General features: G+C 59.9%; 1 protein-coding gene across 1 annotated transcript; it reads right to left on the reverse strand.

The window, feature by feature from the left end:
• Positions 1–2,328: 2,328 nt before the first annotated feature.
• On the reverse strand, positions 2,329–24,564 carry IFNGR2 (interferon gamma receptor 2). The gene is made up of 7 exons (XM_036348390.1): positions 24,347–24,564; positions 19,489–19,621; positions 17,243–17,460; positions 10,043–10,191; positions 5,734–5,893; positions 5,289–5,446; positions 2,329–3,741 (listed from the first exon to the last, which is right to left on the reverse strand). The coding sequence occupies exons 1-7, from the start codon at positions 24,408–24,410 to the stop codon at positions 3,589–3,591; spliced, it is 1,035 nt and encodes a 344-aa protein (XP_036204283.1). The 5' UTR covers positions 24,411–24,564; the 3' UTR covers positions 2,329–3,588.
• Positions 24,565–25,136: the final 572 nt, after the last annotated feature.

Below are 25,136 nucleotides of genomic sequence, written 5' to 3' on the forward strand. Positions count from 1 at the left end.
GTGCCCCAGTGTGAGGGACCTGGCCGGCACCTTCCCCAGCAGGAACGAAAGTGAAGGTTTGTAAACAGTCCGTGGTAGGGGATGCTGTTCCCGTGCTAAGCCTGCCGGGGGCAGTCCTTGCTGCTGCCGGGCAGCCTGTTGCTGGTGGAGGGTGTGAGTCCGCAGACAGCACAAGGTCCAGGCACTGCGTAAAGTTCGGGCGAGTCCTGTGGTCTTAGGGGACCATGCAGTCCTTGAGGCTGTCGTAGACCGAGTAGGAGCCTCCCTGCACCAAAACGGAAGAGGCCCAGGCTTCCGTCCTCGGACCCCGTCTCCTAACGTCCTTTTCCTGCTCCACTGACAGCTCACACTCACCGAGAACTTCTCCATCCCGTTCCCCTCTCAGCCTGGAGGCGGGAACTTTTACCTGGAGAGGGTCAGCCCCGGCCCAGGCCGGATGGCGGCTCAGGCCTGTCTCCCGGAAGCATTTCCCTGCTGCTCTCGACCTGCGAGCCTCCAGAAGGTGTGCCCTGGCCAAGGAGCTGGACGAGGTTAAACATTTCCCCCGTGAAGTCTTCTGTGGGCGCCTCCTATCAAAGGCCTGATAGGGTATCAAATGGTGTTCTCCTGTCTAACAGGCCAGCCCCACACCCACTGGAGATGGTGGTTACTGGGTTCGGGGGGTGGAGGGGCTGCAGGGGCAGCACGTCGGGTGTTGGGGACCCCGTGTGGTGAGTGCCCTCCCCCGTGAGGCAGTAGCCATGGGAGCCTGGCTCTGGGGTGGGGGTGGGCGCCTGGACCCACCGCTGGGCATGGGCTCGGGCTCTGTCACCAGGTTAAACCGTTGCCTGGACTCCGAAGGGCCTTTCTGGGTGACCTGCTGCCCCGGACAAAGCCCGAATGCACCCGGGCACGGTCCAGCCTGGTCAGCATCCGTCCCCAGGGCCCGCCGCCTGCCCCTGCCCCTGCCAAGCTGTACCCGCTTTTACATAGGGGGGCACGTGTGAGCTTACTTCAAACGTCACTCCTAGCTTCCTGCAGAACTGATCTGCCTCCTCCTGCTGGACTCGAACTAGTTATTTATTGTTAATCCTGACCCAACATTTTTTCAATTGATTTTTTTTTTTTTGAGAGAGAGAGGGAGGGAGGGAGGGAGACAGAGAGAAAAACATTGATGTGAAGGAGACACATCGATTGGTTGCCTCCCACACTACAACCTAGGTACATGCCCTTGACTGGAATTGAACCCTTCAGTCCACAGGCCGACGCTCTATCCACTGAGCAAACTGGCCAGGGCAGGGGTTTGAACTCTTAACCGGCTCCTGCTGCTGCCTACAGGGCCTCCCCGCGGACTGCACCCGCCCAGCAGGGGGAGCTCTTCCACCTCGAATGATCCCAGGCAGGCCCTTCCTCTGACTCTTCACCCAACAGATGGAGTAGGTGCTCACAGGGCCTGAGTGCAGGTGGCGGGTGGGTGTCCTTTTACCTCCTGTCACCCGGAGGGCAGGACACACTGTGCTCAGTCAGAAAGCCGGCCCAGGAGCCCATTCCTCACCAGCAGGACAGACCCTCCCCACCCCCCCCAGAGAGAGAGGGCGGGGGGCTCCATCAGTTCACAGCCATGGGCAAACTACTGCCCGCATCCGGCCATTTGAAATGAATAAAACTAAAAAAAAAAAAAAGACCGTACCCTTTTATGTAATGATGTTTACTTTGAATGTATATTAGTTCACACAAACACTCCATCCATGCTTTTGTTCCGGCCTCCGGTCCAGTTTAGGAACCCATTGTGGCCCTCGAGTCAAAAAGTTTGCCCACCCCTGTGCTAGAAGCTTCCTGTTCCTAAGTCGCTGTCTTCCATTGTCAAGGTCAGGCGGCCAGGAGGGCGTCTTTCTAAAGCAGACTTTACCGCACCTGTGTCGCTGTGTATGTGTGTGTGTGTGTGTGTGGTGTGTGCGGGTGGGGTGTGTGCGAAGCTACACATCCACCTCCTAAACGCTGAGTCATAGGAACGAGTTTAACCCATGTGCCCGGAGCCACGGAGCCGTCAGCACTCCCACAGTCAGGAGACGCGCGTGCCCGCGGCACGGGCACTGCCACCAGCCGGTTCTCCCTGCTGCCCACAGCCCACCGTGGTCAGCCCACATGACCATCACATGAAACGGAGGTGACACAGCTTCTGAAAGGCCCGTTACACCTTTCAAGGAACCCAGCGGCCCACGTGGAGTTCTCGCCACTCTGCTGGGTGTGCTTGGAGACCGAAGTCCAGGTGCGGTTATTTAAAAGCGTGAAACTCAGAAAATAGGCCAAAATAAGAAGGCAACGTGGAGCAGGAACGCTCACATAGACTTTTTAAAACGTTAACTATACAGTCTTTTATTTCGAGGTTGAAAAAAACCCTTAAGTTACTAGGAAAATATTTACAGGATTAATTCCACTTTAAGCCGGGGACTGGCTGTGAAGGCACTCGGGGTCCCTGCTGGGCCAGCGGGGCGGTGACGGACAGGCGACGGGACCCGTGGCGTCCAGGAGCGGCCCGGCTCCTGCCTGCGGGTCCGACGGGGGAGCTCCCCAGAGCGCCAGGGCCACTTGCCAACAACGAATGACAGGCCTTTTTAGTGTTTAAGAGAAACCATTTTTGGGGGATATCTCTGTAGAATCATTGGTAAAATCGTACGATTAGAAAATTCTTAAAAAAGTAAACGTGTCTTCAACAAGGCACACTTGTACCCCCCGGCCGATGGCCCTGTCCACAGTGGGGACTTGGAGTCCTGGGCTTGGCAAGTCCTGACAGGAGCAGGTGAGCGGCTGGGCTCGGTCCCGCTCTCACTCCCGCAGGCCGGGTGGCGTGGCTCGGGGTCCCACTCCAGCTCCTGCAGGCCGGGTGGAGTGGGCTCGGGGTCCCGCTCCAGCTCCCGCAGGCCGGGTGGCGTGGCTCGGGGTCCCGCAACAGCTACCACAAGCCGGGTGGCGTGGGCTCGGGGTCCCGCTCCCGCTCCCGCAGGCCGGGTGGCGTGGGCTCGGGGTCCCGCTCCAGCTCCCGCAGGCCGGGTGGCGTGGCTCGGGGTCCCGCTCTCACTCCCGCAGGCCGGGTGGCGTGGGCTCGGGGTCCCGCTCCAGCTCCCGCCGGCCGGGGGGCGGGGGCTCGGGGTCCCGCTCCAGCTCCCGCAGGCCGGGTGGCGTGGGCTCGGGGTCCCGCTCCAGCTCCCGCAGGCCGGGTGGCGTGGCTCGGGGTCCCGCTCCAGCTCCCGCAGGCCGGGTGGCGTGGGCTCGGGGTCCCGCTCCAGCTCCCGCAGGCGGGGTGGCGGGGCGCGGGGTCCCGCTCCAGCTCCCGCAGGCCGGGTGGCGTGGGCTCGGGGTCCCGCTCCAGCTCCCGCAGGCCGGGTGGCGTGGCTCGGGGTCCCGCTCTCACTCCCGCAGGCCGGGTGGCGTGGGCTCGGGGTCCCGCTCCAGCTCCCGCAGGCCGGGTGGCGTGGGCTCGGGGTCCCACTCCAGTTCCCGCAGGCCGGGTGGCGTGGCTCGGGGTCCCGCTCCAGCTCCCGCAGGCCGGGTGGCGTGGGCTCGGGGTCCCGCTCCAGCTCCCGCAGGCTGGGCCGACAGCGCTTTGGGTCAAAGTGTTGCGGGAGCGCCCTCTGCTCTGGAGAGCGCCCTCTGCTCCTGCTCTGAAGACGAGACTTCAGACACCGATTCCCAGGCATCGTCCTCGGCCGGGCTTTCCTGGTCCAGGGCCTCCAGCATGTGCTGAGCCGGGTCCTTTAAATACTGGGAGAGGGGGACACGACACCGTAATGAGTTTACCAGCTCGAACCCCCAGACCTTGGGCTCTAGTCTTAGTCGGCACCGTTGCAAGTTCCTCAGGTTCACTTCTATTCTGTCCCCGAGGAACCACTTCCAAACCCTGAGCACCACTCGCCCGCGCCCGCCTGGCCGCTCTGACCGGTCAGACCCTGAAGGTGACCAGGGGGGTCTCTCTCAGGACAAGCCGGGCCGCCCGCTGCACTGGGCCCGTTGTGGGGACTCATCCTAACACAGTGATGGCGAACCTAAGACACGCGTGTCAGAGGTGACAAGCAAACTCATTCTTTTGGTTGATTTTTCTTTGTTCAATGGCATTTAAATATATAAAATAAATATCAAAAATATAAGTCTTTGTTTTACTGTGGTTGCAAAGATCAAAAAATTTCTCTATGTGACACGGCACCAGAGTTAAGTTAGGGTTTTTCAAAATGCTGACACGCCGAGCTCAGAAGGTTCGCCGTCACTGGCCTAGCAGGTCGCGGACTGGTTCCCAGCGAAGGAGCACGCGGGACCTCTCGGTCGGCGACGGGAGAGCAGGCTCGCTGGCCGCCCGGAAGCAAATACTCGGACGTATTCCATCAGCTTCTACCCTACACGTCCCAACTGACCTCAGAGGGCCCGGCCGCCTCCCAGAGCCTCAGGGGCTGGGGCTGTGCAGGGAAACAAGATTTCCTCAAGGGCCCCCAGCCTTTCTGTTGCAGGCCTTTGCCATACTAGTAACACCCCTGAGCCTGGTGTGCAAAGCCTTGTGCTCACAGCTCTGGGTGCGTTCACTCTAGGAAAACCCCCAGTGCAACACGTCTGCCCCGAAACGCACGCTCCTTCCTCGACTTCTGTCCCTGCTGCTCCCATCCCAGCCAGGCTCCCCAGCGTCCCCCAGAAAGCACAGGGCGCTGTATTGCCTGAGAGAAGGCCCTCCTGCCTCCAACTCTTGGCCAGGTCGCCGTTTTGGCTGACCCGGTGCCATTAAGTTTTTTTAAATTGTGGTAATATACACAAGACATAAAAGCGATCACCGCATCATCTTTAAGCGTATAGCTTAGCAGTGTCGAGTACACTGACATTGTTGTGCAACGTACACTGACATTGTTGTGCAACCACCGCTCCCCTCCATGTCAATAACTTCCATTTTACAAAACAGACACGCTGTCCCCACTGAACACGATCTCGCCATCCCCCTCCCAGCCCTGGCACCCACTCTTCTCCACTGTCTGTGAATGTGAGGACCTGAAGTGCCTCACGCCAGGAGTCACGTGGTTTTCGTCTTTCTGTGACTGGCTGGCTCAGCTCACTGGCCCGATGCCCTCCAGGCCCGTCCAGGCCGCAGCGGGCTCAGAGCTCTTCAAGGCGGAGCAGTGTTCTATTGTGTGCGTGTCACGTGTTTACACCCCCTCCCCCCCGGGGCTGTTATGAATAGGCTGCTGGCAGGGTACAGAGCCTGCACCTCTTCTCTCATCTCTGTTCCTGGTCGTCCCCACCCGTCATGCCTCCCACGGCGTGCGCGCACGTACCTCTTCTATCTGCGCCGGGATGCCGGGCGGGGAGTGGAACCAGTACTTGATCAGGCCCCGGAACCTCAGGATCAGGAAGACGCAGGCGCCCGCCAGCCCGGCCAGCGACAGGAAGGTGGCCACGGCAACCAGGACCACTCGCTGCAGCTTGGTGGAGGCTGAAGAGGACACGCGGTGACGAGAGGACCGGCCCCGGGACACAAACATGGGGTCATCTTCTCCTGCCCACAAGTCCCTGTCCCAGGGGCCCTCCCCGCCCCACATGCTCATTCAGTAGCTACTGAGGCAGCCCCAAGCCAAGCCAAGGCCGGGGCGTGGCTGCTGACAGCCCTCAGCACCTGGCTCTCCCCCTACTATCGCCTTCCCCTAATCTGTGCCCCCCAATTTCACTATTTTAGGGGCATCCTTTTCACAGCTCAGAAAGAGCACCGAAGGCACACCTTACCGTCTGCTGATGTCACGTGACAAGACACGTTGCTTAAGCGCCCGAGCCTGCTGAGGTCCTGGGACTTCCAGAGCAGGTGGGCCTGGACCTGGAGGCAGTACTCGCTCAGGGGCTGCAGGTCCCGCAGCACGATGGAGCTGTCCCTGAAGGGGCCTTTCACCTGCGGAGGAGCCCGACAACCCAGTGAGCCCCCCGACAGACGGGCAGCCATGGTCCCCTGCTGGGTCGTGCCTTAACCTCATGGTGAGGACGCCGAAAAGCAAGGCGTGTGGTTCTGAGCGCTCCCCGGCCGGCAGGGGGCAGGCTGGTTTTTTTTTGGAGGTAAAATCAGCTTTATTGGGATTTTACTTTGTGAGCAATTTAAGAGATTTTTAAGAGCAAATTTGATAAAAAACGTTTTACGTTATAAGTTGACTCAAGTACACTATCCCAAGGAGAATGTTTTAACTCTACATTCTTCTTATTTTTCAATTTCCAAGTTAAGATGATAAAAAGCAAATGATGTGTGGAGTTGTGTTTATCACGAGTTGATATTTAGATGTTTGTTTATATGACACTGCGGCTTGAAAACCCAGGTGTTCTGGCTTTAGATAGCCCGTTATCCGTCTACAAGACACCACTTCTTTTGTGAAGCTCAGCGAGCAAAGAGCTGGTGTTAGTCTGGCGCAGAGAACGCTCTAACCGTCCTTTAGCGTCTCGGGAGGTGGGGCACCCCGCCCCTGGCAGGAGCTGGCAGAGACACGTGGGCAGGTGTGGAGTCAGCCGGCCATTCGCCGAGAGGCGCACAGCTCCCTGTGACAGCGCCCGGGCCTGAGGACAGGTGCCCCGGCTTCGGGGCTGCTTCAGACCGCGAGGCCTCCAGGCCCATCGAAGACTCACAAACTCAGCAACGGGGGTCCACACGGGAGCTTCCCAGTTCCCGGAACGCCATTTTCTCCTTTAAAGGGGGCATTCTGTAGCCGGTGGTTAATCTAACTGGATACTCTGAGTTAGTCACAGAGAAAAAACCATTCTGGGAAAAAATGTGCCTTTAGTTGCAACCTGCATCCAGTTTTACCTAAAACGTGCTGATCTCTTGTAGTTTTGGTGAAAATGACCTTAGCTATTTATGTAACCGGCTAACAGCTGGACCCCGTCTCAGAGGATTCTGGCTGCTGCCCCTGCCCCCCAGGCCGCCGCCCTCAGGCCCCCACACCTGGCCCCAGACAAGGCTGTCCGCTCCGCAGGACGCCCTGGTGGCCACAGGGGCTCCTTCAGGCGCTGGCTGCCCTCTGGCTGAGACGGCAGAACGCACGGCGGCCTCTGAAATGGGGGCGACATGGCCCAGGCCCGGGAGAGGAGCCGCTATGGCGCTGACTGAAAAAGCAGGTTATTCCATTTGCCTAGGACACGCTCTCATTTTAAAAGATGCAAAGTAACGGTATCATTTAGGAGGAGTCGGGCGACAGGTGATTTTAATTCCATTTTCTTCAGGTTAATGCTGATGGACTGCCAGGGCACAAGGGAGCAACTGCTTCGGATGCCACATACAGCACTTTCAAGGACAGAATCCCTTTAGGGTTCTTTCAGCAGCCAGGCTGGCGTTTCTCAAACTTAGAACCACGGGTGCAGAGAAGAGCTGGCATTCAGGCCAGAGGCCGCTGCCCGAGGACAGGCCTGCTGCCCACATGGCTGGCCCTGGCTGGTGCTCGGTGCGCCCTGCCCCGACCCCACACCGATCAGGGAGGCGTGGACAAGGTTTCATGCTGGACAGCTGCTTCCTGCCGGCGGTCTGCTCTGGCACGTGCCAGGGAGAGGATGCCGACAGCACCAGCCCCAGAAACCCTGGGCACAGGTCTCATGGGCTTCCCCGCAGACACTGCACACGCCGGCACCCGGGTTGTGACGAGGAACTAAGTGGGTCCTGTGAGCCTATGGGGACAGGACTCCGGACGCTGTGCCTGCTTCCCCCTGGGCAGGGCAGCCACCGCTCCCCCTGCTGGCCCTGCCGTGTGTGGGATGCATCATGGCCCGGGCACAGCTGCGCCGGGTCCCGGGAGCCCCCGAGCGGGTCTGGGCAGCTCTTCGGGACCCCAGCAGACCCACAGCCGGGCTGGAGGGGCTGGCGGCTTTGGGGTCCTCTCAGCTCTCCAGCCTTGTGCTCTGGTTGGAGGGGGAGAGGGCGTGGCTCCCGGTTCCCACGCAGCCGCTTCCCTCCACACCCGAGGAACTGCAGCCCGAGAGGCCCGCGGCGGACCTGCTGCAGGTGGCGGGCGGGAGCGTGGGCGCTGCCACAGGAGCCTGGTGTGCGTTCCTGCAGGCCGAGTCCTCAGCACGGGCAGCCCTGCCCGCCCCGCGGTGCCCACAGCAATTCGCCTGCAGGGCCCGATGCGTGGAGGGCAGCCAGAGGCTCCAGCTGCACGACAAGTGCAAGGGCAGGACGGCAGCCACTGCGGCGAGAGGCACGCTCTCCCGGCTCCCGCACCACCTCTCCCGCCTGCTTTTCCAGGCCTTCTGGGTCCCAGGGCCAGATCCTGACCGCGGGTCTGGGTAACGATGCCCTTCTGCTTCCCCGTGTGCCCCGAGCCTGTTCTTAGTGGGGTTTGCCTCCCGGTGACGTCAGGCGCACCACAAAGCCAGGACGAGGAGGGCAAGTGTGAATGACGTGGGAGAAAAGCTGCATGCTAGCAGGCCCGAGGCCGGCGGGCGCCCTGCACTGGGGCTGGGAGCGGCTGCCCCCCCCGGCCCCCCCCAAACAGGCCCGAGGCCGGCGGGCGCCCTGCACTGGGGCTGGGAGCGGCTGCCCCCCCCGGCCCCCCCCAAACAGGCCCGAGGCCGGCGGGCGCCCTGCACTGGGGCTGGGAGCGACTGCCCCCCCCCCCCAACAGGCCCGAGGCCGGCGGGCGCCCTGCACTGCGGCTGGGAGCGGCTGGCCCCCCCCCCCCCAACAGGCCCGAGGCCGGCGGGCGCCCTGCACTGCGGCTGGGAGCGGCTGGCCCCCCCCCCCCCAACAGGCCCGAGGCCGGCGGGCGCCCTGCACTGCGGCTGGGAGCGGCTGCCCCCCCCCCCCCAACAGGCCCAAGGCCGGCGGGCGCCCTGCACTGCGGCTGGGAGCGGCTGGCCCCCCCCCCCGGCCCCCCCGCAACAGGCCCGAGGCCGGCGGGCGCCCTGCACTGCGGCTGGGAGCGGCTGGCCCCCCCCCCGGCCCCCCCGCAACAGGCCCGAGGCCGGCGGGCGCCCTGCACTGCGGCTGGGAGCGGCTGGCCCCGGGCAGCCCGAACCTCTGGCTCCTCTCTGTGCAGCAGGTCAGTGGGAAGGTGAAATGAGATGATGCATCTAAGACGCCTGCCCGTGCCAGACGCGAGGAAAGCTCGATCCACCCGGCTCTAACTGTAAGATTGTGGTGACGTTGAAACTAGGAAACCGTGACGTTCACAGACAAGGAACCTCATTACATGCACCGTGGCAGCCAGGCCCCGGGTGAGATGACAGAGCTGTCCTTCTCCGCCTGCACCGCCCAGCAGGGACCAGGCCCTCCGGTCCGACCGCTCTGTCCACGGAATCCCTGCCCCATCCCTCGTCACGTGAGCTTCTGACGGGTCCACACATGTCCCGTTCTCCAGTGGGCCCCGCCTGCTCACTCCTACTGCCCCTCCTCCCCAGGCCGCTCTCTCCTCCCAGCGGACTCCTCGCCTGCTCACAGGCGCCTCTCCGCAAACCGTTCAAACCAGAGGAACTTAAACCGTTAAACCTGGGCTGGCGTGGTGGATTCCTTGGAGAGACTGACCCACTAGAACCTTCTCCAAACTCCAGAGCGTGGCAGAGGCGCCACAAGCCCTGTGTCGGCAAAGCCTGGGCCCCGGGACGGGAGTGGTGGGACAGAGGGACCCCCAGTGGAGTGTGGAAGGGAGCCCCCGAGTGAGGGGAGAAACAGGCCTGCAGGAGGCGGAGCAGAGCCGGCTCAGGTCTCAGGCTAAGGAGACCCAGGGCAGCCGGTCCTCGTCCATTTTCTTTTCTAATCCTCACCTGAGGATATTTTCCCACTGGTTTTTAGAGAAAGTGGAAGAGAGAGGGAAAGAGAGAGAGAAACATCGATGCGAGAGAAACACATCGATTGGCTGCCTCCTGCATGCACCCCGACCAGGGCCTGGGCCGGGGAGGAGCCTGCAACCCAGGTATGTGCCCTTGACCAGAGTCGAACCCAGAATGATCTGCAGGCCAACACTCTATCCACTGACCACACCTGTCCTTGCCATTTTAACATCTACTTCCTTTCCCTGTATCAGAAACTCCAAGCAAAGAAAATAAAAACATTTAAAAATGCGCTTGCCTGTGGGTTTCTGGCCTTTTCCCAGTAATGGACGTAATACAGAAACGTAACCATGGAGGGGTCGGCGATGTTGAAGGGCGCGGACAGCTTGATGACCAGGGAGCCTTCTCCGGGGGTCACCCAGACGTGTCCTGGGGGCCCGATGGTCACTGAAACAGAATTACCAACAGAAACAAAACTATGTTAGTGTGTACACGCCATACTGTATTACACGTAACGCGTGCATGTATTCAATGTTATACATATGGCCTGTGCGCGCACACACAGCCATTTACACATGCAACACGGTAGCATTCGGGCTCACGAGACACCGGAGGCTGCTCCGGCACGAGTCCCACTGCGAGGCCGCAGGGCGGGGAGCAGCTCCAGGGGAGGGGTCCGCGCCGTCCACACGGCGGCCCAGACCGAGTCTCTCCGGTCCCCCAGGAGACACTCAGGTGCCAGCGGCCGAGACCCACGTCGGGCAGGCCCATGAGCCTCCTTGGCTTAAAAGCCGCAAGAACCAGTACCTCTCATCTTTTTATTACTAGAGGCCCGGTGCACGAGATTTGTGCACGGGGAGGTGGGGGGGGGGGAGGGGGCCTCAGCTCACCCTGCACCCTCTCGCAATCTGGAACCTTTTAGGGCATGTCCCCGGGACCACTAGCTGCTAACTGCCCGCCTGCCTGCCTGATCACCCCTAACTGCCCGCCTCCCTGCCTGATTTTGCCACTAAAACTCAAGCTGCTTCTTTATTTTTAATATTTATATTCTTTATTTTTTATTTTAAAAGTCAAGCTTCTTGAGAACATGAGGCGTTTAACATTCCTTACAGAGAGCTAAGCCTGGTAAACACAGCAAACACTTAATACTCATGGCTTCTGCACAAACACTTTCCAGCCAGGAGTGTTTAATAGGCCGCCTCCAAACACTGGAACTGGAAAACCTAGAAGCGAAGAGCTCAGATTCCAGGCAGCAGGTGCCGTTAGCAGGAGTTCTATCCCAATTAAACTCTAATTCTCAGCTCTCAACAGTCTGGACAAACTGCCCTTCGCTGACTCCAAGGTTTCTTATTTGTCACTGTCCCATTTTCCTTTTTTGGGTTCAGTGTCTTATATCCACATCAGTATCAACGTACCATACAAAACCCACCGGCCAGCCTAGCTGGGCAGGCAGGAGGGGAGTCCATGGCAGCATAGAAAACCGGGGCTCTTGCCCCAAAAGAGGAGAAAATGGGTTCACAGTCAAGGAAACAAAATCGAACCCGGCACGATCAGGGAGAATGATCTGGACGCCTGGGACTGCGTCGAGCGGAGGTACTGTGGGCAGCGGTGCTCTCGCCTGGTCCGGCAGCCCCTGCAGCACCTCGGTTCCTGGGAAGCTGGGGGTCAGGCAGGCCCCACTCCTGAGGTTATTTTTATTTTATTATTTTTTAAAAAAATATATTTTATTGATTCTTTACAGGGAGGAAGGGAGAGGGATAGAGAGTTAGAAACATCGATGAGAGAGAAACATCGATCAGCCGCCTCCTGCACACTCCCCACTGGGGATGTGCCCGCAACCAAGGTACATGCCCTTGTCCGGAATCGAACCTGGGACCCTTCAGTCCGCAGGCCGATGCTCTATCCACTGAGCCACACCGGTTACGGCCCTTGAGGTTATTTTTAATCATTTTGCTTTTGGGGGAGGAGGGTTCTGGGCAGCAGCTCCATGGGGGGAACCGGTGGGTTTCACTTCAGGGTTGGGAGGAGAAGTTGAGTCTGTGGGGCGGGGCCCGCTGGCCCCAAATGTCACAGCTGAGGTTCTTGGAAGTGGCCCAGCCAAGTTCCTTCCTGCCTTCTTCCTGCCCTGACCCCAGGTCTATGGCTTAAAAATCAGGGCACCAGGCTGGGCTGAGCACCCCAGGGGCCTTTGTAAATATGGCAGGTACAGGCAGGGGGAGCTTGGGGGAACTGTAGGAACGGGTGGGGGCAGCCAGAGCCAGGGGAGGGCAGTGCCCATGAGGACAGGGGGCATGGGGAGTGTAGAGAGTGCCTGGGAAGGCACATGAGCATTTCTTTAATTATTGTCAGCTGAATCCAGTGGCGTTGGCATAGCCACGTCCTGGAAACATACCTTGCCAGAGGCAGGTGTGTTGTCAGCCTGACCTTCAGCCCAGGTGCCAGGGGGTGGGTAAATCCAGCCAAGCACCAGGAACAAACACAATTATCCACACTCAGCCAGGAGTGACGATTACAAAGAAGCCACAAGAATGCACATAATCCCCTTTGTCTTGGGCTTTAGTAAAACTTCCTGGTATTTTGCTGTATAAAATAAAAATGTTGTCTTGACTCTGGGTCACTGTCTCTCCATCAGAGGACAGCTGTCCCACCCGGCCCCAGCTTTTTCCTTCTATTTCTGTCTCTTTCTTTCATTTTCTCAATCCCCAGCAGCCCCTACTCAGGAACGAACCGCTCTCTAGCCACGCTGGACGTGGAAAGGAGATAAATATTTACAGGGTTGGAGGAGGTATGCTCCTCTAACAGAAACTCAGAGGTACACAGACTAGGAGCGACAGAGAGGACAGAGATGGGGATAGAAAGCGTGACAGGAAGAGAGACTCAGAGAAAGCAAGAGAGAGACTGAGACAGAGAAAGATTCACAGAGACAGATGGAAAGATGGAGTCCTGCTCTGTATGAGTCAGCGGGCTGGGGGCGGGGGCGGGGGCACGGGATGTGCAGTGTGACGGTAAGTGCCGCGTTGTGTTGCACAAGGGAGGGGTGCTGGTAATGCCACACCAGCTCCTGCAGAGACCCGTACAGGCTGTCGGGCTCGCAAAACCCAAGCCAGCGGCCGAGCGGTAGATGACACAGCGCTGGGCATCGCCGTCCACCCGCACCGGCAGGCACAGCGGCCGCAGGCTGCTCTCAGGGATGAGGAAGGTCCCCTCCCGCCTGCCGTCCAGCATTTCCTCGTCCTGCGTGCGGTGGATCGTGCCCACATGCCAGCTTCGCCCCTCACGGTGGGGGAGGGCACCCTCATCCTCCATCAGTGCAGACTGGGCTTCAGGCTCCTTTGTGATTCCCGAGCACTCGTTGATTTTCTTCTGCCGGGCGCCTTCCTGAGCCATACCAGGTCCTGGTCTCGGATCGTGCACAGCTGCACGAGGTCTGGCTCCAGGCTGTTCAGGCGCTGATCGATCTCCCGGTTGTCCAAGGCCTGTGTGCGCAGCTCCTGTTCCCGCTCCGTGCGGCTCTCGTGGATCCCGGTGATGCGAGACTTGCGCCCTTCTGAGCTCAGCAGGATCCTCCGCATCTCTTCTCACTGCCCTCAGCCAAGCGCTCCAGGTCCTCCTGGCTGCACTTCCCTGGAGTCCGGCCCCGCTCTTCCACGAGCTGGGTGGTCTCACTGAAGGCTTCGATTGCAATGCGCTTCCTCTGTGCTCCTGGGGGTGCGTGCGTGTCCTCCTAGAGCCGGTCCTACTCGCGGCCTGTCCTCCGCTTCAAACCAAGGGAACAAACAAAACCTTTAATTCTGAGCTTCCTCCCCACACGGCAACAGCAAACCTCCATCGACACAATTTCCCACCAGAAGTCACATCCAAATACGGCGAGACTGAGGCCTATAGGGCGGACTATGCACATGCGCAGTAACAGGCTCACATTCTAGCGGTGGGCGCCCAGGCGTCCCCCACAATCCCACAATCCTCTAGGCGCCCAGGCGTCCCCCACAATCCCACAATCCTCTCGGCGCCCAGGCGTCCTCCACAATCCCACAATCCTCTAGGCGCCCAGGCGTCCCCCACAATCCCACAATCCTCTAGGCGCCCAGGCGTCCCCCACAATCCCACAATCCTCTCGGCGCCCAGGCGTCCTCCACAATCCCACAATCCTCTAGGCGCCCAGGCGTCCCCCACAATCCCACAATCCTCTAGGCGCCCAGGCGTCCCCCACAATCCCACAATCCTCTCGGCGCCCAGGCGTCCTCCACAATCCCACAATCCTCTAGGCGCCCAGGCGGCCTCCACAATCCCACAATCCTCTGCTTGCACACTTCTGGTTTCTCTAGCTCCTCCTTAAGTGGCGTTTCCTTCGGTCGTGTTGCGACGTCCAGGGCCTCTAGCGGGAGAGGATTTTTCTGTTTTGGCGTTGATGGCTGTTTGCTACTTGGAATCAGTGAAGTTTCGGGGGCACTGCTGCTGCCGTGAACACGTGGGTCCCAAGTGCACTCGTGAAACAACCGCCCATTCGGTCCACGTCCTGGTTCGCAGTGAGAAAGGTCCTGTGCTGGGCCGTTTCCAATCGGATCTTCCTCTTCCTTCCCCAGCACATTCCACACCTACACCGGGCCGACCACCCCAACCCCCAGACCCTTAAGACCTTCCCCCCATTTCAACTTTCCCCCATCCAACTCGCATCCTATGCGTTGCCTAGGGGCGCCCTAACCGCTCCCTGGGGGGCGGGGCCAGCCTGGGCGAAAGGCTGTGCAGTTCTGTGTCATTCTGGTCATTACGGTAGCTGGCTTTTTACATAGAGATAGACTTTGTTGTTGTTGTTAATCCTCACACGCGGATATTCTTCCATTGATTTTTTAGAGCGAGTGGAAGGGAGGGGGAAAGACAGAGAGAGGAACATCAGTGTGAGAGAGACACATCCATTGGTTGCCTCCTGCCCCTGACTGGGACTGGGGATCCAGCCTGCAACCGAGGTACGTGCCCTTGAAGGTAATTGAGCCCAAGGACCCTTCAGTCCTCAGGCTGACGCCCTATCTATCCACTGAGCCAACCCGGCGAGAGCACTACCTCTTATCATCACTCCACAAGAATACCGCCCGGAGTTCCCGCCCAGTTCCCAGAACCACTGTGCTCAGCAGAGCCCGGGGCACGGCTGCCGATCAGGACTGTGCGCCGTTCCGGCTGACAGGCGGTGTGCCAGCCAGGGCCACACTGCCCACTGCGATCCCGCCAGGTTCCTGGCAGACAGAGAAGCCGAGAGGAAGGCTAACCAAGGTCATTTTCATGCGACGGGAAAAGACCTCGTGGCCCTTCCCTACCGTGCACATGTAACTGCACGCGCCTTCAAATCCACTGTCTCCCAGCTTATCAGGATCCAATGCCGAAATATCATCACTGAGCAATATTACCACCAAAGTCTACTTGTCAAGGCTTTTCATGCACTTCACAGGCCAGCCAGGCTGTGGCTCATGGTGCTATAAACGAATGACAACACTATCAAGCAAGCATTTAAACTGTGCCATCTGGCCAGCGCTGCTCAGTAATTAGGGCCTCGGTGGCACACCAAAGGGCCTTGGGATTTGATTCCCAGTCAAGGGCACACACCTGGGTTGTGGGTGCATGTGGGAGGCAACCGACTGATGTCTCTCTCTCTCTCTCTCCCCACCCCCCACCCCCAACTCTCTGAAAAAACGATGGAAAAAATATCCTCAGGTGAGGATTAACAAGAAATAAAATGTACAATTAACCAAATGAACTCTGGGAACAGTGCAGGTCTGGCCCTCCAAGCTCAAAGAGGCTGCTTATGCAGACGTCACACATGCAGACATCATACAGGCAGACACCACACATGCAGACACACACGCTGATGTCACACATGCAGACATCACACACGCAGACGATCACAGTGCTGCGCGAGGCTGTGTTCATGACAGTGGCCCGACTCCCCTTGCCCTACGCGCTCCCCTGGGGGGGTCGGGCGTATGGTCAGCACCCTCCTCTCTATGCCGAGTCACCAGTCCCTACGGGCTTCCCCTGCGCCCCCGAGCACCTGCTCTGCTGGAGGAGCTGATCCTGACGGGACAGGGATAGGGACAGGGTCAGGGCCAGGGTGGGCCAGCCCGCTGCGGGCGACAGCTCACTCACCGACCCTGCTCACAGGTGCTGCCACCAGCTTCCCTTTTATTTTTATTTGTTTATTTTTTAAATATGTTTTTTATTGATTTTAGAGAGAGGGGAAGGGAGAGGGAGAGATAGAAACATCAATGGGAGAGAAATATCATGGACCGGCTGCCTCCTGCATGTCCCCTGCAGGGGATCAAGCCTACAACCCTGGCATGTGCCCTGGCTGGGAATCGAACTGGTGACCTCTTGGTTCTGGGTCGATGCTCAACAGCTGAACTATACCACCGGGCCCCAGCTTCCCTTTTTCAGAGCAATGGCTGGGGCCCCTGCTGTCGGGCAACCTCCGCAAGGCAGTCTCTAGACCAGTGGTTCTCAACCTTCCTGACGCCCTGACCCTTTAATACAGTTCCTTATGTTGTGGTGACCCCCGATTTCATGGTTACAAACTGAACATAATTAAAGCATAGTGATTCATCACAAAAACAATATGTAATTATGTATGTGTTTTCCGATGGTCTTAGGCGACCCCTGTGAAAGGGTCGTTTGACCTCCAAAGGGGTCGCGACCCACAGGTTGAGAACCGCTGACTCTAGACTTTTCCATGACTTACCCACGGGAGAGGCATGGGGTCTGGGAACCAGCCCTGACCAAGCACTTAATTGCTGCCACGTCTGCGCCCGAAGACCTGCCCTTCTGTGGGGCGTCCCCGGCCTGGATTCTGACACCAACTGACAAGCCATCTCCTGAGGGCCCGGGGCCTTTGCTCAGCGCTGACCACCGGACTGGCTGTGGACAGCAGTGGCCCTGTCCTGAGCGACTACACACCAGGCAGCATGGACGTCACCGTGTCCACCAGATGGCAGAGCAGCCACAGGAGGTGACCCCACGGCCCATGCAGAATTAAAGTCTTTCTAGAACATAAAGGAAGCTATGCCAGGTCAGGGGAGGGAGACCGAGCCGCCCACACGCCAGGACCCATGGGACGAGGCCAGCACACCTTTCAGTAAAGGCCCGGGCAAACCCCAGCTTTGCAGGCCAGACGTCCCGATGCAACTAAGGCAGCTAATGCAGCTGATGCAGCTAAGGAAGCTAAGGCAGCCAGCTAGAAGCCAGTGTGGCTGCGGAGCAATAAAACTTTATTTATAAAGACAGGCGGTGGGCCGGGCTTGGCCTGCGGGCAGTAGTTTGCCAGGCCCTGGCCTAAGCAAGTCGCAGGCCCTGAGCACCAGGTGGGCGGCCAGGCCCAGGTTTGCGCATCACAGCCAGGACCTGGGTGTGCCGTGCGCCCGCCTCTCTGCTGGCGGTTCAGGGTGAGAGGCAGGACCCAGACACAGCCTGGTGGAGAGGGACGCGAGGGGGCCGCTGACGGGCAGCCCGGGCTCACCGTTGCGGTAGTGCTGGAACCAGGGCACCGAGGCCCAGGCGGAGGCGTGCCCCGGCAGCCCCGGCAGCTCAGCCCGGACGCGCAGGGAGACGTTGAAGTAGCGCAGGAAACCCCGGGACAAGCTGGTGGGGGTGAAGTCACACTCGGTCACCGAGATCTTCGAACAGTTCACCCCGACGCTGCTTACAGTGACGTCGGACCACTCACGGCTGCTGGGGCTGGAACGACAGACAGAGCTCAGGTCCCAGAATCGCTTCTCGGTGGCGCATAACCCTCCTCGGGGCTGAATGTGATCACAGGCCGTACGTTTTCCCGCTTAAAGTGCGTGACTCAGTGACTTTCCACGTATCCAGCAGGGTGGACCACCTGCGCACCATCCCTCTCAGAAGGTTTCACCTCCCCCTGAGCCCGATGCCCGTTAGCAGTCACCCCCATCTCCCCAGCCCCAGGCCCTAGGCAACCACCGACCTACTCCTGTCTCTACGGACTCGCCTGTTCCGGACATTTCCTATAAATGGGGTCATACACTGTGTCATCTTTTCACTTAGCATGTTACACTTAGCATGTTTTCGAGCGTGACATATGTTGCAGCACTTGTTAGTATGTCAGCCCTTCTAATGGCTGAATAATGGCCCAATGACATCCCCTCGTAGGAGCACACGACGTCTTGTTGGTCCACTCATCTTTTGACAGGCATGTGGGTGGTTTCCGCTCATAATTATAGAAAGGCCTCAAAATTAAATTATTAGTGTAACTGAAATATCCCAAACACGTTAAAGTATCTAAAACAAAGGAAAAGCAAAGCCCTTTCTCTTCATTGAATTTGCAACTGAAAACAAAAGCAGCCTAGAAGGTGTGGCCCAGTGGATAGAGCGCCGGCCTGTGGACTGAAGGGTCCCGGGTTTGATTCTGGTCAAGGGCACATGCCCGGGTTGTAGTCTCGATCCGCAGTAGGGAGCATGCAAGAGGCAGCCGATCAATGATTCTCTCTCATCACTGATGTTTCTCTCTTTCTCTCCCTCTCCCTTCCTCTCTGAAATCAATACAAACATATTAAAAACAAATAAGCAAAGAAGCAGCCTGGTGAGTTTTTAGAGGCCCCTCGCTTTCCGAACAGGGGCCTGCGCAATCATCCCCGCCTTTGTTTCTGTTTCCAAAACCAGCCTCTGTAATCTGAGGATTTCCTACAAAACGCTTTCCAAAAAGAAGGCACGGTGAGACACGGTGGTCTATACCAGGCAACTGTCAGAAGCTCTTAGAACATATTCTCACAGCCCTGGCCAGGTGGCTCCACAGGCTGGAGCGGCATCCTGTACACCAAAAGGTTGCAGGTTTGATTCCCCATCAGGGCACATAACCGAGTTTCGTGTTTAATCCCAGTTGGGGTGTGTACGGGAAGCAGCAACTGATTGATATTTCTCTCTCATATCGATGTTCCTCTTTCTCTCCCTTCCCCTCTCTCTAAAACTAAAAAAATCAATACACATCCTCGGTGAGGATAATCCTATATAATAAAAGCGTAATATGCAAATCGACCAAACAGTGGAATGACTGGTTGGTGGGGGGCGGGGCTGGTGAGCGGGCAATGCCAGGCCAGCCAAGGCAAGTGCCAATGGACAGAAGGAGGGGATGGCGATCAGGAGGTGGCAACGACCAGAGGTGGCAGAGGGGTGATTGGGGGGGGGGGGCCCAGGCCAGCCACTCGCTGGCCATCCCCAATTGGCCCACAGGTCGCCTCCCACAGAGGGAGGCCAGACTGCAGCTTAGGCCCATTCCCCAGGGTGAGTGGGCCTAAGCTGTCAGTCGGACATCCCCTGAGGGCTTCCGGACTCCAAGAGGGTGCAGGCGGGCTGAGGGACCCCCCGAGTGCACAAATTTTTGTGCACTGGGCCTCTGGTGTGTGTGTGTGTGTGTGTATGTGTGTGTGTGTGTGTGTGTGTGTGTGTGTGTGTATATATATATATATATATATATATATATATATATATATTATTTATTTATTTTTTTCCCCTAATATTTACAAGCACTCACTTGGTCAACCCACAAGTGTACTTCCATGTTCAAGGTAAGGACTTCTAGTAGTAGGTCAGCTGGGACTGCCCCTTGCTGCAACCTTGTTGAGCCCTAGGATACAATGTTTCCTAACCATCGGGTAGGGCAGCTTACAGTCCTGCCCAGGGGCGAGACGCGGTGGCCCGGGGCCCGCAGCCCCCCCAGGCCCCCAGCCCCCCAGGAACATCACTTACTATTTGAACTGCACCTGGTACACCACCGGCCCCACCTCGTGGCTCAGCGACCCCGGCTCCCAGCTCAGGACCTGCTCCGTGTTGTAGAGCCAGATCTTCGGGTTCCGAGGGGCAGGCAGCTGGGAGGGCGAGTCTTGAAAGGGGCCCAGGACAGGAGGAGCGAGAGGGGGAGGAAGGGAGGCAAAGGAGAAAATCAGTCACAAACATTGAAACGCACACCGTGGAAGCGCTCACACAGCTCCGGTTCGTCCCAGCTCAGAAACGGCATCGCCTGATCGCCCTGGCCGCCCCTCTCCACTGTGACTAGAGATGGCACCGCCGACACGGTCCCCGGGGAAGTGGGTGCGGGCTGCCTTCCCGCCTTCCCGCCTTCCCGCCTGCCGGCCCTCCGCGCAGGCGCTGGGCTAGGAGTCTGGCCGGCCCGGAACGCCTGCCTGTCCCTGCGAGTGTGACCGCACAGGTAACCTCCCAGCGCCCCTCCGTCTCTTTCTTTTATTAAAAAACTAAAATTTGTGCACAGAGTGGGGGTCCGGCCTGCACCCTCTCCAATCTGGGACCCCTTGGAGGATGTCTGACTGCCCTCTCGCAATCTGGGACCGCTGGCTCCTAACCGCTCACCTGCCTGCCTGCCTGATCGCACCTAACCACTTTGCCTGCTGGCCTTCTCTTCCCCAACTGCCCCCACCACCGGCCTGATCGCCCCCAACTGCCCCCACCACTGGCCTGATCGCCCCCAAACACCCTCCTCCCACCAGCCTGCTTGCCTCCAACTGCCTCCTCCCTGCTGACCTGATCACCCCCAACCACTTCTGCATTGGCCGGGCCACCATGGCTTTGTCCAGAAGGACATCTGGAAGGTCTCCCGGTATAATTATCATATTACCCTTCTATTAGTATAGATATATTTTTATTGACCTCAGAGGAAGGGAGAGGAAGAGAGAGTGAAACTTCAATGATGAGAGAGAATTAGCTGCCTCCTGCACCCCCCACAACCCTTCAGTCCCCAGGCTGATGCTCTATCCACTGAGCCAAACGTCCAGGGCCCTGCCCTCCTGTTTACACATTCCTCTCCATGGCTAAGAGCCTCCTCTGACTGAACCAGCTACACTGTCCCAATTCACACCAGGCCTCCTGCCCTCCAGGCAGCCCCCCCCTCCCCCCGCCCCGCCCCACCGCGCTTGCTGTGACCCCTGCTGAGCAGCGGGGCGAGCCCACCCCCATCGCAGACTCTCAGACCCCGGGTACTGCCTCTCCCCTTTCCCATCGATGCTGAAACACATCGCCACCAGCGCCCAGACGGTGCGCTCAGCTCTGGAGGCCGAGGCTTGACGCAGGCCGCGCGGGGCGAGGTGCGGGGCCGGTTCCCGCTGGGGTTCGCGGGGAGGAAGGGCCTCGCCCTGTGCCAGCCACGCGCTGCCACCCGGCTGGCCCTGCTCGCCACCCTCTCCCACCTTCCAAACCCCTTGTGAGCCTACGGGGCCCAGGGAGCCCAGCGCTCCAGGTCCGCCCCTCCCGGGACCTTTAACGCGACCACATCTGTGAAGTCCCGTTTGCCCTGGAGAGGAACCGTCCCCGGACGTCTCGGGCGCCATGCTTCTGCCTGTCCCCCTCCGCCCGAGGAGCCAGCAGACAGCCCCTCCCTCGGCTTCCCCTGGCGCCCCGACGCCCCTATTTAGACATTCAGCTAAGAGGGGAGGCCCGGGGCCGGGGGTGGGGGGGGGGTGAGGGGGCAGCGGTGCAGAGGGGGCCAGGGCCCTGGGAGCCTCCGCTCTCCCCCGCTGCGTCTGAGGGGTGCGGAGGGACCCAGTTTTGCTCCTGGGGTGCAGGTCCTTGTAACCCCCTCACCACATTCAGAGGAGAGCGCGCGTTTCCAGGGAAGTACGGGCCTGTCTCACTGACCGCCCGCCGGCCCAGCCCCAGGCCCGCCTCATCCCTGTGTTCAGCCTGCGTGGCCTCCTTCCCCATCGCTCTGACCCTAGAAAAGTGGCCATCTGGGCTCACACCCACTGTCAGCACACCCCAGTCCGAGGTGGCTGCCGCGGCTGGCGGCCCAGGCACCAAGGGTCCCGGGTCAGGGCGCGTGCGGGAGGCAACCATCTGATGTCTCGCTCTCACGTCAAAGTTTCTCTCTAAAAATCAATGGAAAAATATCCTCTGAAGAGAATTAACCAAAAAAAAATAAAAGAAAAAGAAAAAAAGAGGCTATCCTGGGTCTCAACAGTAGTGGTTTGTTTTTTAAATGTTTGTATTGATGTCAGAGAGGAAGGAGAGAGAGAGAAACATCGATGAGAGAGTCACTGATCGGCTGCCTCCTGCACACCCCTCACTGGGGATCGAGCCCACAACCCGGCCTGTGTCCTGACCGGGAATCAAACCATGACCTCCTGGTTCACAGGTTGACCCTCAACCACTGAGCCACGCCGGCCGGGCTCAGTTTAACACACATCACACACAGATAATAAAGTACAATGATCATTAAAACTATTTAATCTTGACAACTGAAGACCCTTCAGACTCTTGACATCCGTGAGCCACATGGTGACTACCGATCATGACCGTCGGTGAGCCCGCCCCAGCACCCTGCAGGCCAGAGGTCAGAATGAAGCCCGAGTCCCCGCGGGAGCAGACCCCGGGGTCAGCTTATGTGCGCAGACCACTGGTCTCTTCCAAGAAAGGGCGGCTTGGTCTCTTTGGGAGGACACGGGCTGCTGCCCGCTTCGAAAGAAGGGCTGGGAAACTAAGAAAGAGGATGTATGTGCAGCCGCAGCCCTGGCTGCCCAGGAGAGCGGCCCCACAATGGGGGTCATCACCATCGGTTACTGTGGCCCCCGACACCCCAGGCGTTTCCACTGCGGAAAGTGTGGGCGCCGGGAGCGACTTGGGGCGGACCCATCCGCCACGGTTTTCTGTCGCTGGGGAGCGACCGTCTTTCTGAGCGCATTGGGAGCTTTGTACAGTCAAGTCAGCAAGTCCCGGCAGGAGGTCCGTGGCCGGCCCGGTCCGACCCACGGGAAGTTCGGCAGCCGCTCCGGCAGGGCACACAGAGCCTCACTGCTGCAGCGCTGTAGCAATCGCCTCACTCAGGACCCGGCTGACCGAGTGCATTTAATGCTGTCCATTAGTTTTCTAACCAAAGCAACTGGCCGCCACTTACAGGGGGGTGGGGACCTTTTTCTGCCAAGGGCCATTTGCTTTTTTACAGCATCATTCGCTAAGAGAATGGCTCAATGTAAGTTTATGTTGCTCTGAAAAAACCTCCTAGATTTATTGCATTTCAAGTCCCGCCTTCCGTTGCTTTGGCAGGGCCAGACCCGACGGTTTCTTGGGCCTTTTATGGCCCGTGGGCTGGACATTCCCCACCCTTGACTTAAAGGGTCACTACAAATTGGGTCGGGGCCAATATTTGACATACATTATCCCTAAAACAACTCCAAGGGGGAGACAGTATAAGTCTCCCTTTAAAAAATGTGTTTCCAATACTCTCTTTTTTATTTTTTATATATATTTTTATTGATTTCAGAGAGAAAGGGAGAGGGAGAAAGAGAGAGAGAGAAACATCAACGATGAAAGAGAATCATTGATCAGCTGCCTTCTGCACGCCCCACACTGAGGATGGAGACCACAACCCAGGCCTGTGCCCTTGACGGGAATGGAACCCGGGACCCTTCTGTCCGCAGGCCTACGCTCTATCCACTGAGCCACGCCGGCGTGGGCTGCTCTTATTTCCCCCTCTGACCATAGCACAACCTCACGGTTACCAAAGGACACGTGTGAATCGTGGACAAGTGTGGGCGTCACTCTGCAATCACTGCAACGCCAGGCTGCCGCTTCCACTACCTCCCTCACCTCTGGGCGCACAGGCCCCGCCAGGGGCCCATCCCCGCTCCATGAATGGGTTCATTCCCGGCATTCTGCCCACCCCAAACCTCCCCTGAAGGAGGCCCGGGCAGTCCTGGGCAGGGCTCCGCTCCGGGCTCGGAATGCAAGGCCCTCGCGAGGGCTGCTGGCGAGAGAGTGACCTTCAGACTTTCCGAGTGGAGCCCCCCTGGCACCCGCCTCTCCGGGGAAAGAACCAGCAAAACCCACACTCCCGCCCGCACCTGCCGCTGCCCCCTCTGGTCTTACAGCGGCCGTGAGGGCGAGGCCTGGAGGCTGCTCCACCCCAACCTAACGCCACTCGGGGTCCGGTATTTCGGGGAGCTGCCCCATCGACCTGACCCTGGGCCAGCGGCCATCCGGGCCTCACACCCACTCCCGACGCGCGGCCAGCGGCCTGGGTCCCCTCCCACTCGGGCCCCGGGGAGGCCGCCGGGCCGGGCGTCGCTGGGGAAGAGCCAGGACGAGCCCTGCGGCCGGCGGCCCAGCCCGGCCCAGCCCCGGCCTCCTTTGTTCACTTAGAGCGGCTGGAGGCGCTGCGCAGCCTCGGCCCTCGGCTCCCCCGTCCGCGGCTGGTCCCCCCCCCTCCCCCCGGCTCCCCGCGCCCGATCCCCGGCTCCCCGCGCCCGATCCCCGGCTCCCCGCGCCCGATCCCCGGCTCCCCGCGCCCGATCCCCGGCTCCCCGCGCCCGATCCCCGGCTCCCCCCGCCCGATCCCCGGCTCCCCGCGCCCGATCCCCGGCTCCCCCCGCCCGATCCCCGGCTCCCCGCGCCCGATCCCCGGCTCCCCGCGCCCGACCCCCGGCTCCCCGCGCCCCCGCCCGATCCCCGGCTCCCCGCGCCCGACCCCCGGCTCCCCGCGCCCGACCCCCGGCTCCCCGCGCCCGATCCCCCGCGCCCCCGCCCGACCCCCGGCTCCCCGCGCCGCCACCCCCGCCGGGCCCGCCGCGGCGCTGCTCCGCGAGGCCGGGAGGCCGCCTACCTGCCGGGGCCGCGGCGCGGAGGTGCAGCAGCAGCAGCAGCGGCCACAGCGGCGGCGGCCGCATGGCCCGGGCTCTCGGCCGCGGGCTCGGCGGCGGCTCAGGGTGGGCCCGGCCCCGGCCCCGGCACCGGCACCGGGTCCGCCGAGCCGCTGAGGTCGCCGCGGCGGCCCTGGGAGCGCAGGAGGCGGGCCCGCTTCTTCCCCCGCCGCCCCGCCCGCCGCCGACCGGGACTTTCCCGGCGCCCACCGCCTCCGCCTCCGCCGGGCGGAGCTCCCCGCGGCTCCCAGCGGCTCCCCGCGGCTCCCAGCGGCTCCCAGCGGCTCCCAGCGGCCGGGCGCGGAGGGAGCCCGCGGACACCCGCCTGCGGGCCTTGCGACCCTTAGGGAGAGACCCCCGATCCCGGCCCACTGCACCCCCATCCGCTGCGCGCCCGTTGCTCCTTGACACGTGGGGCCGCACAGTGCGGGGCCCTGGCCTTCGGTTTAAACGTTTCCTTTATATATATATATATTTTATTGATTTTTTACAGAGAGGAAGGGAGAGGGATAGAGAGTTAGAAACATCGATGAGAGAGAAACATCAATCAGCTGCCTCCTGCACACCCCCTACTGGGGATGAGACCGCAACCAAGGTACATGCCCTTGACCGGAATCGAACCCGGGACCCCTCAGTCCGCAGGCCGACGCTCTATCCACTGAGCCAAACCGGTTTTGGCAACGTTTTCTTTTTTTAAATGTCAGAGGCGAAATCCATGCAAGAGTAGGCCTCCTCCCCTCCCCTCCCCCCCCC

The sequence above is a fragment of the Myotis myotis genome, unplaced genomic scaffold (genome assembly GCF_014108235.1).
Source record: "Myotis myotis isolate mMyoMyo1 unplaced genomic scaffold, mMyoMyo1.p scaffold_m19_p_2, whole genome shotgun sequence".
Classification (NCBI taxonomy): domain Eukaryota; kingdom Metazoa; phylum Chordata; class Mammalia; order Chiroptera; family Vespertilionidae; genus Myotis; species Myotis myotis.

Excerpts from the sequence above, each read along its gene's own strand:
- IFNGR2 (XM_036348390.1), bottom strand. The coding sequence starts at position 24,410 with ATGCGGCCGCCGCCGCTGTGGCCGCTGCTGCTGCTGCTGCACCTCCGC. Across the intron at positions 19,622-24,346 it reads CCGCGCCGCGGCCCCGGCAG|ACTCGCCCTCCCAGCTGCCT; the intron begins GTAGGCGGCCTC and ends GCCCCTTTCAAG. Across the intron at positions 5,894-10,042 it reads AAAAGGCCAGAAACCCACAG|GTGAAAGGCCCCTTCAGGGA; the intron begins GCAAGCGCATTT and ends GCTCCTCCGCAG.